Source organism: Choloepus didactylus, chromosome 6 (genome assembly GCF_015220235.1).
Source record: "Choloepus didactylus isolate mChoDid1 chromosome 6, mChoDid1.pri, whole genome shotgun sequence".
Taxonomy (NCBI): Eukaryota; Metazoa; Chordata; class Mammalia; order Pilosa; family Megalonychidae; genus Choloepus; species Choloepus didactylus.
In genome coordinates, this window is record NC_051312.1 from 146,199,254 (window position 1) to 146,212,349 (window position 13,096).

The following is a 13,096-nucleotide window of genomic DNA, read 5'->3' on the forward strand; positions in this document are numbered from 1 at the left end:
GGGTCAAGTAAGACCTGCATTCCTGGTTCAGACAACTGGGTAGATGTAATGCCAGGGAAGAACGTGAGGAGCAGAGTAGGTAGGACAGTTGGGGACATGTTGAATTATGGGTAGGACATTCAAAAAGGGATGTACAATAGGGACTTGAATTTGTCAGGTGGCAGCAGGGTGGGGATGTGAGCTATAGAGAGCTGCAGCCATCATGGAAGAGGATGGCATCACCTGGGAGGCCAAGGAGGGGGCCTGGAGGGACTCAACCAACATCAAAGGGAAAAACCAAAGAAAAGGACACTGGAGGGGAGGCTGGAGAGGCAGGAGCAAAGCCAAGAGCACGTGGTGCCGGGAAGCTAAGGGGAGAGCAGTTCCAGAAGTAGTCAGTGGCTACGAGGCAGAAACATCTGGAAAGGGGTCATAGTGACCTCAGGGAGAGCAGTTTCAGCTTCAGCGGTGTCTGAAGTGTGGATAGTTGTAGAGAGTGGAGGAGTGAATGACAGCAAGGCTAGGAAAAATGCCTATTCCTTCTCAAAAGTGGCATCTGGGGAGAGAATAGAACGAAAAAGAAGGAACTGGGACTCACTGATCCTCAGTTGGGTGAGGGGGGGAGGGAAAGGGCTGTGCTTCCAGTGAGGTAGCATTAGTATGTATGTACTGGGCTGGGGTGAACGTGGCGGGAGAGCCAGACTTAGGAGATGAGAGGACCGACTCAGGGTTCTAACTTCTTGAATATCTTGTGGCATGATTATCACTCTTGCCTTGGGCCATCTATCTCTTGACTTGAGAAATAACCCATCTTGCTTTAAGATGGGGCAAAGGCACTGGAAGGCAGTACTGCAAGTCTGGAAAGTGGGAGCAGGGATCTTCAGGCCAAATCCAGGAAACCCAGCCCCACCTTAACCCCCTAAGGTAGCCTCCCGGGGTGCCCAGCATTCACTCACCCTTCATCTGGCCCCTCACCCAGAGCACCACCCTTCAAGACACCAAGTGCTGCACTTACAAAGTACAAAGTATGGATTAAGAAATCCTCTGTACTACTCAGGGCATTGCTCAAACTTCCGGGAGGGCACCTGGGGTTGCATCTGTGCATCTAGGTGAGGGGTAGGGATCAAGATTTTATCCTGGGATCCCCAGCCAGGATATGACCGTGCTTCTACTATACTTGGCTCAGTCTGTTTACCTGAGTGCTGCTCGCTCTGTTCACTCAGCAACACACTGGAGACTTCAGGACTCCCTGGTCTCAAAGAATTATCAGTCTAATGAGAGGACTACAAAGCTTTAGTACAAGCTCTACAAAGTTCCATGGGGTTTTGGGGGAAGGAGGTGGGAGGCAGGGTCTAGAAAGAAAGGTTTTACTGAATGAGGTGCAAAAATGAGCTTTGCTCTGCAAGAAGAGTGGTGTTTTGGTGAGCTGAGTTGGGGAGGGCGGGGACAGCAAGAGCCCTGGCGCCAAGGTGGGTGTTTGATGCAGAGGGAAAGCAGTTTTCCGAGCACTTGGGCATGGGGCAAGATGTCTTACATACTTAGTCTCATCTAATCTTTATAACAACACTCCGAACCAGTTACTATAATTTGAACGAGGTTACAAGACTTTCCCAAGGCCACACAGCTAGTAAATGATCCTGGGTGTAAACCTAGGCGGTCTGACCCCAGAGAGCTCAGATGTATCCATTCCTGCCCCGCAGGATCAGCAACTCATTCATTTTGGCTGGCTGGCAAGAAAAGTAGGAAATAGGTTAAAAGGGGAGATGGGGAATCTTAGATCCCTTAGATCAGGTCAATTAAACTGCCTCCACCCATCAAGCATTTCACATGCATGCCGTGAAACACCATTCAGGAAGAGATTAGTATCTCTTCTAGGGTGAGATAAGTTTGGGAAATGCGGCATGTTTCATCTCCTACTGGAGCTGCACAACTCCAGGGCTCTAAGTCTGTTGGAGGTGGGAGTAGGGGTTAAGGAATCATTTAACTCTGTCTAACCCAGGATTTCCCAACATCCTGCCCACATGGCTCTTTGGCACAGCTCTGTGAGCATCCTGCAGACCTGTGTCCAGTAATGCTGATTTGGGAACGACCACCTACAAGAGCAAACCCCAAGGATTAGGCACTAGATGTGGTTCTCAGAGTGGCATCAACATTTGGGGAGAGTGGGGCAGGGCCAGGTGCCCCCACCTGGTGGTGTGAATCCCCAGCCCCTCTGGGCCTGCCCCTCCTACCTTATGCAAGCCTCACTTTTGGAAAAGACGTTTAATCTCCAAGCCTCATCTTTCCCAGTAGTAGTAAAAGAAAAAAAAGGTGTAAACACCTCCCTTGCCGGGTGTCCAGAGGATTAAAGGAGTGAACTGTGGCATCGGGGTTTCAGGGTGGTTCCGTGGGCAGCTCTGGGTACTCAGGGGGCCCTCCTCTGCTCCCCGAGAGCGGGGACGGGACACGGACAAGAAGCCACGCGCAGCCCGGGGCGACGCGGCTGCAGGGCCCGGCTGGGCTCCGCCGCTGCCCCGACACCTGCACTTCCGGGTGCAGGCCGGGGCCAGGCTCCTCCCCGGCACGGCCGCGCCCCAAGCTCCCTCCGGGTCCGGTCCCGAGGCTGCCCGGGCCGTTTCCGGAGCCGCCCGCCCGCCCCGGGTCTGCGCGCTCCACTTCCGCCGGCCAGGGCTGGGGCGCCGGCCGCCCGAGCCCGGGCCAGAGCGGGAGGCTGCGGGGCTGCGGCCCCACGCGGCGCCAGGTGAGCCCTCGGCGGGGAGCGGGCCGGGCGGGGCGCGGCGGGAGCTGGGAGCGCGCGGGACCGGGGCGTGCGGCGGGGGCCTTAGGGGTAGGCGGGACCCCGGGCGCGGGCGCACTTTCACCCGGGGAATCCGCCCAGGCTCGTTGCTTCTCCGGGCCCCACCTCTGGGGCATGTCCTCCCGCCTTCCTCTTTCCTCCTCTCTTTACTTGCCCTCTTGGTGCACCCAGAAGTCAGCAGGGGTGAAGAAGCCCTCCGAGAAAGCTGTCATCTTTTCTGTTGCAAAGAAGCTCACGCTGGGAGCTGCTCCTTTCCTTTCGGTTGCTGATGGTGGCCCTCTGGACCTGTTTCCATGTTTATCTCACTGTAGATCAAGTTTCTCCTTATATCCTCCAGTGGCTTGCCAAAGCCTCTCTCTCTGCTTTAGTGATCGTCTGACAGTTTCAGCAAGGACCACGGCTTCATTTAGGGTTAAGGGCTGGTGGTAGCATTCGTCCAGTTTTTTCCTGAATATCTGCGCATGCTAAGCACAAGAGTGACAACATCGAACGGGGAAGATTCAGTTCTTTCCTCAGGGAGACCGATAAACTAGAAATCACACCACAGCAGTACCTGGAACTAAGATAGGGGAGGTTTGGGGTACCCAGGAGCCAAGGCACCTAACCTCGGGGACACCCAGTGTCAGGCAGGACATAGAGGAAGTCACATCTAGGGTATTTTTAAAAATTTTATTTTAAATCGAAATACACAGACACACAGAAGAGTGCACACATTTTAAGTGTACATGCAGTTTAACCAGTTTTTCACACAGTGAACATTTTCTGTGTAACATGCATCCAGAACGATAAATACAGCGTTATTGATTCTAGCGCTCAGTAGCCCCCACCTAATCCGTCTCCACCTAAGGGTGATACTGTCCTGTCCTCCAACACCATGGAATAATTTTGCCTGCTTTTGCTCTTTTGATAAACAGAATCATACAATATGTACTCCTTTGTATATGGTATCTTCATTGGAGATAATGCTTATGAGGTTCATCCAGTAGCAGTAATTCATTCATTCTCACTGTATAGATACAGCACAGTTTATTTATCCATTCTATTGGACCCTTGGGTTGATGGACATGGGTCATTTCCAGTTTGGGGGTCATTTTAAATAGTGCTGCACCAGACAGCCTTGCATGTGTCTTTTGGTGAACACAGGTAAGCATTTCTGTTGGGCATATTCCTAGGAATGGAATTTGCTGAGTGGTGTATGTTTGGCTTTAGTATGCAGTGCCAAACAGATTTCCAAAAAGGTTGTACCAATTCATACTTCTATCAGTAGTGTGCCTGAGTTCCTATCCCTCATCTTCCTTACTGATACCCAGTATTTTTTTTTCATTGTGGCCATTCTGCTGAGTTTGCACTGGTGTTGCCTTGAGGTTTTAATTTGCATATCCCTGATGGCTAATGAACGGTGCATCTTCTCATGTGTCTGCCAACCATCTGGAGATCCTTTTTGTGAAGTCTGTTCATTTCCCCTACCCATTTTTCTAATAGGTTTGGCTTCTTTCTTACTGGTTTGTAGGAGTTCTTTAAATATTTTGTTTATGAGACCTTTATTGGATATATATTTTTGAATGTCTTCTCTCTCTCAGGAGATTACCTTATCACTCTTCTAATGATGTCTTTTTTTAATTGTTGTAACATACATATAACATAGAATTTGCCTTTTTAGCCATTTTTAAGTGTACAATTCAGTGGCATTAATTACTTTTAAACAGTTGTGCTACCATCATCAGCTTCAGCTTCGATTTTCAATACTTCTACTTCCAAAACCTCATCACCCAAAATGGAAACTCCACACCCATTAAGCAGTAAATCTCCATCTCTTCGCCACCTCCAGCCCCTGGTAACCTCTTATTTACTTTCTGTCTCAGTAAATTTTCTTATTCTAGATATTCCATATAAGTGGAATCAAACAATATGTGGCCTTTCATGTCTGGCTTCTTTTGCTTAACGTATTGTTTTTAAGGTTCAGCCACATTGTGGCATCTACCAGAACTGCATTCATTTCCTCTTATTTCTTAACAAATCATCACAGAGTGGCTTAATACAATGTGCATTTATCACCTTATGATTTTGGAAGTCAGAAGTCTTCCATGGATTGGCAGGGCTGCATTCCTTCTGAAGGCTCTAGGGGAGAATCCGTTCCCTTGCCTTTTCCAGCATCTGGCGCCACTCACCTTCCCTGAGCTGTGGCCCCTTCCTCCCAGCACTCTAACTCTGCTATCACATCTCCCGCTCTCCGCTCTCCCTCTTGCCTCCCCCGTTACTTGTGACCCACCCAGGTAATCCAGGACAACCTCCCATCTAAGGCACTTAACCTAGTCACATCTGCAAAGTCCCTTTGCCATGTAAGGTAACATTTTCACAGGTTCAAGGTTTAGGATGTGGACATTTTGGGGGGATCACTGCACTATTATTCTACCTACCACATAGAGTAATTCCAGCTTAACAGAAATGTAATATGAATCATCAAAAGTACATATTCTAATCATGGGACTCCATAGGTTTTGGTACATTCCCTATATAAAAGAAATTGGAGACCAGTTAGATATTGAATAACACTAAACTGGTAATTAATACACTTCGGCTTTTATACAGTGAAACTCCCCAACTCCTCCCTCTTATAATAAATTCCTACATATAATATTGGAAAAGCATTCTAGAAAACATGGAAGGTATCATGCTGCCTCATTTTTGAAGATGTGCTTTACTAATTTTCAATTCTTTGCTGTTATCTATAAAGTGATATTTGGGTTTATATCATTCTACTTTTTGAATTTCTAAAAAGCACAAGTGACTATACCTAAGGCCACAGAGAATAGACAGTTAGTGGCGGGTCTTCCAGCTGGAGATTTGGGTTCATTGTCTTCTTATCTGCTTGATACTGTATCTTTTCTTTTTTTAATCGTATTTTTTTTCTATTGTGGAATATAGCATATATACATATAAGTGATAACTTTCCAAGTGACACTGTATCTTAATATATGATGACTGTTACTAAGTCTTGTAAAGATTGAAGCATATTTGAGTGTGTGATAGCTCCACAACCCCAGCCACACAAGAACTGGATAGGAACACGGTGGGGTTTTAGACTCTGGGAAATAGTGTATATGGTTAATAGAATATATCTGCCATCTGGCTCAATTGTCCTGTATCAAAGATGTTAGTATTTCCTGTGTTCAAACTTCTCCATAATGCTCTTCACAAGGGCTTATATCGCCCCACTTCTGGTGGCGTGTACTATTAGATGGCTGGATTTCCTCTTAACCGAGGAATGAGAAAGGCCTTTAGCAAAAATCAGTATTGTATTGCCAAAAGGGCAAGTTATTTCATTAAACAAGAAACTGACACTTTTAAGTATATATCTGCTAAGTAGATAAAAATGTTATCCTAAGTTTTAACCTTTAGACTATCCAAAAAAAAAAAAAAAATTTAAATGGTTCTTCATTTTCTAAGTGTATCAAGGCCAAAATAATGCATTTTAAAATTAAAACAAAAGTTGAAAAGATACTTAAAAAGCAAGTGACAGTATGTCTACTGCTGGAGGAAAAGGCATCTTGAATGGCTAAAATGATGATATGGGGAGATGGCCATTCCTGACCAGGGAAAGGATTTCAAAACATAACCCAGGCACTCCCTTAACTTCATCCTATCACTTAGGCTGCCTTAAATCCAAAGAATGTATTGGGTAGGAAAGGAAACATGTATCCACAATTACGTTCAACTTTTCAGGTCCATTTGGCTGGCTTAGCGGTTACCTGCCCTATTCTTCCAAATTTCTTCTCTGGTACCTGCACCCATTCCAGCTCTTTTCTGTTTCCCTTTCCTGAAGATTAAGTGCTTCTTTTTGTTTGTTTGTTTGTAACTTTGATGTATTTTTGTGAATCATCAGCATCTCTTTTCTTATACTCATCACTTTGGGATCATGGTATGTAGCTTCACTGGAGGAAACGCTAATGTTCACACAGTATAACATCCTTTAAATTTTGAAACCTCTTGTTTTGGTGTCTGGTAATACAACTTGTTTCTGTGTGAGTTCTGGGAGGGCTTGTTTTGATGGTTGCAGATCTGGCAAATAGTGAGAAAGCAGCCCTTCTCCCAGGTAACCCACAGCTTTGTTTTCTACAGCCAAGTTTTGGGGAAGTGCCACCTGAATGCTTCAGTGCCTTCTTGAACCCGGGCAGATTCTGTTCCCCAAAAGTCTTCTCCTGGAGACCTGGGCTGAAAGAACCTTGACCGTCAGGAAGCTCTCTGACATTATGGTGGGAAGAGAACATGTCAGGTTGCACGCTAACTCTTCACGACTTTTTTGACCCCAAGCCCATCTAAGGTATTCTTGGTTCTTTTCATTTCCATGCAAATTTTTGAAATAGTTTGACAATCCCTGCCATCATCACCAAAAAACAAAACCAAAAACTTGCTGGAATTTGAGATCGCAGTTTGAGGGAAATTGTCTTTACAACATCGAGTCTTCTAATCCATGAACAGAATTGATCACTCTAATATGTGGATAATTTAAATGCATATGAACCCACAACATTTTCTCAGCATTATACGCCAGGCACCAGTCGCACTTTCCTTCAATGATCTCATGTAATTTTCACTATAATGCCGAGAAGCAGGACCTAGTATTATCTCCGTTTTATAGATGGAAGCTTAGGAAGAGTAAGTAGCTTGCCCAAGGCCACGGTTAAGAAGAGGGAAGAATCCAGCAATCTGACTGCGGAGGCTGAGTGCTCAGCGCTGTGTGCCATCACCTGCCTGAGCTCACAGTTGACTGGGTTATCCAGGGAAAGGCCAACTTAGAGGAGAACTCTTCCAAGGTCTCTTTGCATATGCTTTGTCTACTGCTCAACATCTGCCCCCTGAATACATAAGTCTTTGTCCAAATAGTAACCATTCTCCTCCCATTTCAGCATTTACATGGGAAGTCCCTATCAAGAGCTGCCTGCCAGCTGCCCTTCTCCAGACCCAGAATGTGCTCCTGCTCAGGGCTTGTTGAGCTCATACCCTGTAAGTCTGACCATTTTATAGATCTGGGTTTATCTAGAAACTGTCCAGTCACAGTGGTGTCTGTCCCTAGTCCCGTGAGAGCCCCCCTGAGAGACAGAGCCCCTGGCAGGCATGAGGAAAGAAAGAGAGCCTCAGGGGTCTACCCGCTGGGACCGAGAGGGGGCAGGCCCAGTGTTTGTGACCATCTCTCTCTGTCCCTTGTAGGATGACTGCTCCATGAGGTCAAGACTGCAGCTCCTCTTGCCTCCTGCGTCGCCAATGCCTGGTTTCATGGGGTGTGTTTTGAGCCCGACACCATGGCATCTCCAACTTCTCCCGCAGCTCCTCGATCCCAGACCAGACCTCTGGGCAAGATGACTGGTGAGTGGAAGCAGATACCTCCTAAACCTTTGCTTCCAATGCTGCTTCTCTTGCTCTAAGTGCAGTCCCTGGTGTCCACACTGGCAAGTGGGTGATTGGCCTGGTCTAAACCCAGGGGGCAGATGCAGGGAGGCTGATGACAAGTGGAAACTCCAGACTTGACCCCCGTGCCCAGGTGTTCTGGGCAGACCTGGTGGCGAGGCACAGATCAGTGGAAACCTCAGTCCTCTCAGCTCTCCAGTTTCCCAGGGCTGGCCAGCTGGTTTTCCTGGCCTGGAGACCATTTTGCTGAGTGCTTGACACTCTCTCTTGTCATCAAAATCTCTGTCCCAGAACAGAGAAAGGAGCAGGGCAGAGAGAAAGAACTGATCACTCTCTACCACAACAAACAATCTGACCCTGTCAAACACTGGGCAAGCTGTTAACATCATTATTGAAGGCTGACAATATATCTGATGCTGTGATAGCACAGTGAATCTTCCACAACTAAAATGACTCCATTTGACAGATGAGGAAATGGAGACAAGAGACTAACTTGCTTGAGGTCAGACAGAAAGCAAACAGCCGATCTGCAACCAAATCTGGGTGTCAGACTCCAAAGTGTAGGCTTGGAATCATTGGCTCTGTGCTTTTCAGGGGCTCTGAGCAGCAGCCTTTCTTTCATATTTTCATTTTGCACATTCAGCAACACTCTAGAATTTCTCAGGGTCAAAAAGATGCCAGTCCCCCCTTTCCTTCCTATAATGGGTACCACATCTTCATCTAAATTCACCTCCCCTTAGTGCTGAAAGTGGGCTTTGGGACTGATTAATCCTTACTAGCATAACGTATCTCTCCTTGTAGACTCATAGATGGCTGATAGGACTAGTGGGAAGTTTGAGTTGGGGTGGGCTGGGGATACCAGAATTAAAGAGCCTGGAGCATGGCAAGGCCTCCTTTCTGAATCAAGCTGCTAAAACACTCCTATACAAGAAGTGCAGAGTTCTTGTGTATTCCTGAAACCTGTAAAGCTAGAGGGAGCTTCCAGACAAGTCCTGAAGGACATACCAAGAGAAATAGTTGATCTTCTGAGAAGGAGAAGGCATTCCTAATGCTGCCCTTTTGCAAAACACCAGAAATGGATTGGCTTTTATAAAGGGGGTTTATTTGGTTACAAATTACAGTCTTAAGGTCATAAACTGTCCAAGGTAAAGCATCAACAGAGGGTGCCTTCACTGAAGGATGGCTAATGGCATCTGGAAAACCTCTGTTAGCTGGGAAGGCATGTGGCTGGCGTCTGCTCTGGAGTTCTAGTTTCAAAATGGCTTTCTCCAAAATGTCAGTGTCAGCTTCCAACAGCTGTCTTCAAAATGTGTGTCTCAGCTGCAGCAAGCTCTGGGCCTGTGTGGCTCTTTTTTAAAGTACTCCAGTAACCAATCAAGGTGCATCCTGAATAGGCGGGGCCACACCTCCATGGAAATGAGCTAATGAGAGTTATCATCTATAGTTGGGTGTGTCACATCTCCATGGAGACAGCCTAATCCAAAGGCTCCAACTTAATCAACACTAATACATCTGCCCCCACAAGATTGCATTAAAGAATATGGCTTTTTCTGGGGAATGTAACTTATGCAAACTGACATACTCCGGGTCCTGGGTGAGATCTGCTGGAAACCTGCCCCAGTGTGAGCTCTTCCCTGCCTACTCAGAGAGCAGGTGGCCTCTTATGCACACACATGACTGTATACTGTGTTTCTCCCCTGCAGACTGGTTCAGGCAGGCCCTGTTGAAGAAGCCCAAGAAGATGCCCGTTTCCTCAGAAAGCTCCAATGATGTCTCAGAGCCGACCTCAGAGGACAGCCCTGCAGCCCCGAGCTGCAGCTCAGTCAAGTCTCCCAGCCCCCCAGCCTCCACCGTGGGCGCCAGCAGCAGCGGCCGCTGGAGCAGAGACTATGACGTCTGCGTGTGCCACAGCGAGGAGGACCTGGCGGCCGCCCAGGAGCTGGTCTCTTACTTGGAGGGCGGCGCCGCCCGCTTGCGCTGCTTCCTGCAGCTCCGCGATGCGGCCCCAGGGGGCGCCATCGTGTCGGAGCTGTGCCAGGCCCTGAGCAATAGCCACTGTCGCGTGCTGCTCATCACCCCAGGCTTCCTCAAGGACCCGTGGTGCAGATACCAGATGCTGCAGGCTCTGAGCGAGGCCCCGGGCTCGGATGGCCGCACCATCCCCCTGCTGTCGGGCCTGAGCAGAGCCGCCTACCCCGCTGAGCTCCGCTTCATGTACTTCGTGGACGGCAGGGGCCCCGAGGGCGGCTTTCGCCAAGTCCAGGAAGCTGTTGTGCGCTGTAAGCTGCGGGAGGAAGGAAGGCCGGGGGTTCAGCCGCAGCTTCTCGCCTGTTTTGGCTTTTGGGTGCCAGCCATGGTTAAAAGTGCAGGCTCTAGAAAAGACCATCTGGGTTTGTATCCCGACTCCTTCACATTTTAACTTGTGAGATTCACATGAGCAGGTGTTAGCCTGTGAGAAGTTACCTGGGCAAACTTGTGCCTCAGTTTCCTCATTTGTAAAATGAGGAGAGTTTATCTACCTAAATAATACACGTCAAGTGTTAACAAATCTTGCCCTTTGGTGCTGGGGTTTGGGGAAGGTGACAAGTCCTGTGATTCTGTTTGGCCTCTTTCAGATCTGCAGACACTCAGCTGACACTCAGCTGACACTTCACCATGGGACCCAGAAAGTTGGAGCAAAGTTGGAAATCGAGTTAGAGAGCCCAGCCACGGCCTCCGGTTCTGGCAGAAGATGTGACGAGAGGCACAAGGAACCAGGGTCTGCAGCCTGTCGTATGTGACCCTGGGGTTGGATTGCCCGTCAGTCTTCCATTTCTGTGGGCTCCCCAGGAAGGCCATGGGGAAGTTGGGGACTCCCCAGGAAGACCATAGAGAAGCCAGGGACTCCCCCATGAGGGCCATGAGAGAGCTGGGGCTTCCCCAGGAAGGTTCTAGGGAAGCCAGAGAGTGGAGGAGGTAGGAGGTGGGGCTGGTCTCAAGATGCTCAGCAGGTGTTTTGCCCCCGGCCTAACTGGATGTGAAGCCTGGCACCTGCTCCGCTTACTTCCCCAGGAATCAGGCACAGGTGTAGAGTCGCATCCCTCCCAAAGAAAAGGTGACGAGACTGATGAAGGAGCTGGAAGCCCAGACTTTGAGCTTCAGCACAGAGGGTCTGCCAGCTGCCTGGAAGACAAGGGCCAGGAGAAAGCAACAGGCATCAATTTCTTCACACTGGCAGCAAAGCTCTTCTCTTTCCCAGTGACTTTGATTCACTTCAGAATGCTGCAGGAAAGCTGTGATCAGCACTGTACTGCACTGTCTGCTTATGGCACGGGTGTCGTTGAAGACTCAGACCTAGGAGCCATTCTGAATGTACAGGAAAGGGGAGGGGGCACTTGGGGCAAAGAGGAGAACCAGGGCTTAGAGACTTCACCTGGCATGAAAGGGCCACTGATGCTTGGGCACATCACCAGCGGTCTGGCCAGAATCAGTGTTTGCACAGAAGCTTTGGAATGAGAGGACTCAGCATTTTTCTTCTGGCAGAGACCATGAACCCTGGAGGACAGGCAAGGTTTCATTCACTTGTTCTCAGTGTGCTGTGGGACTGAACCCTGAAACGTTCATTTTCCCCCAATGTATGCTTTTGTGACTCTTCTCTCTCTTCTCCCTATTATGTCCCTTCCTGAAAAAATATTTTTATTTATGAATTATTTTATTACATATGAAAGTACTAAAGAATAATATAATGTACACCCCTGTGCCTGCACTCTGGCTTAAGAAATAAAGCCATACAATCCCTGTGGTGCTCCCACTGTCCCTTATATGCCCCTATGCTGAATTTTGCACTTCTCATTCTTAGCTTTTCTCTGTAATTTTACTACATATCCATCCCATGTTTGTGAGGTTTATCCATGTTGATGTATGTAACTCCAGTTAAGTCTCTTTCATTCCATAATCTAATATACCACTATTTAGTCACATTTTCTTCTGCAAATGGGCATTTTGGTTATTTCCAGTTTCTTGCCATTAAAAACAATGAACCTGTGAACAAGTTTGCATGTTTCTGTGAGGTAGAATTTTTCTAGGATTTAGCCTGGATCAGGAACAGCTAGGTAGTAAAGAATATACATCTTCAGTTTTACCAGGAGATGCCAGATTTTCTTCCAAATTGGTTGTGCCACTTTATATTCCTACTATTTGTATATAAGAGCTCCCATTTTTCATGCCCTTGGCAACACTTAGAATTATCTGATTTAAAATGTTTGCTAACGTGGTGGGTGAAAACTGGTATCCTATTGTCATATGCTTTTTGTTTTTACCTTTTTATGAATAATTATATACACCAAAAGGGGAGAGGAAAGTTTGATGAATTTCATATCCCTATCATCCAACTTCAACAATTACCAAATCTTAGCTAATCTTATACCAACAATAACCCAATCCATTCATTCCCTTACCCCCAGATTATTTTGAAGAAATCTCAGACCTAATTTCCCTCATATATATTTAAGTGTGTACCTCCAAATGATTAAAAGCTTTAAAAATATATAACCACAATATAATGTTGTCTTTTGAAGAATAGTTTTATATTTTTAATATAAACAATTTTATCTATTACTTTGTAGTCTGTGCTTTTTGTGTCTTATTTAGAAAATCATTCCCTATTCCTGTATGCATTTTCTTCTGCAAGTATTGCTTTTCACATTTAGGTCTTTAATCCACCTGGATTTTTTGTTTGCGTTTGTTTTTGTTGTTCCTGGTTTGTACATCAGAGATCCAATTTTTTTTCCCATTTGACTAAGCATCATTTACTGATCGTGACGTCACTGGTGTAGTATGCTGTCATAAAGTGGGGTTCTGTTACTGGGGTCTCCGTTCTCTTCCGCTCATCCCTGTACCCCCGTGTCAGTGCTACACTGACACACTATGGTTTTT

The 13,096-nt window shown here is 47.1% G+C and overlaps 1 protein-coding gene across 7 annotated transcripts; it reads left to right on the forward strand.

The window, feature by feature from the left end:
- Positions 1–2,489: 2,489 nt before the first annotated feature.
- On the forward strand, positions 2,490–12,791 carry LOC119538763 (TIR domain containing adaptor protein). Of its 7 annotated transcripts, none has more exons than XR_005217644.1 (7): positions 2,492–2,719; positions 6,896–7,097; positions 7,684–7,780; positions 7,985–8,140; positions 9,886–10,572; positions 10,798–10,940; positions 11,234–12,791. XR_005217644.1 is itself a non-coding variant. In XM_037841913.1 (7 exons), exons 5-7 carry the CDS (start codon positions 8,077–8,079, stop codon positions 10,815–10,817), a joined length of 771 nt encoding a protein of 256 aa, XP_037697841.1. In that variant the 5' UTR covers positions 2,492–2,719; positions 6,896–7,097; positions 7,416–7,590; positions 7,684–7,780; positions 7,985–8,076; the 3' UTR covers positions 10,818–12,789. The 7 variants fall into 7 exon arrangements, 5 of the variants coding, with proteins under 5 accessions (XP_037697843.1, XP_037697841.1, XP_037697840.1 ...); XR_005217643.1 differs by having other exon boundaries at positions 10,798–10,954; positions 11,234–12,790; XM_037841913.1 differs by adding an exon at positions 7,416–7,590 and having other exon boundaries at positions 10,798–12,789.
- The last annotated feature ends 305 nt before the right edge of the window (positions 12,792–13,096 follow it).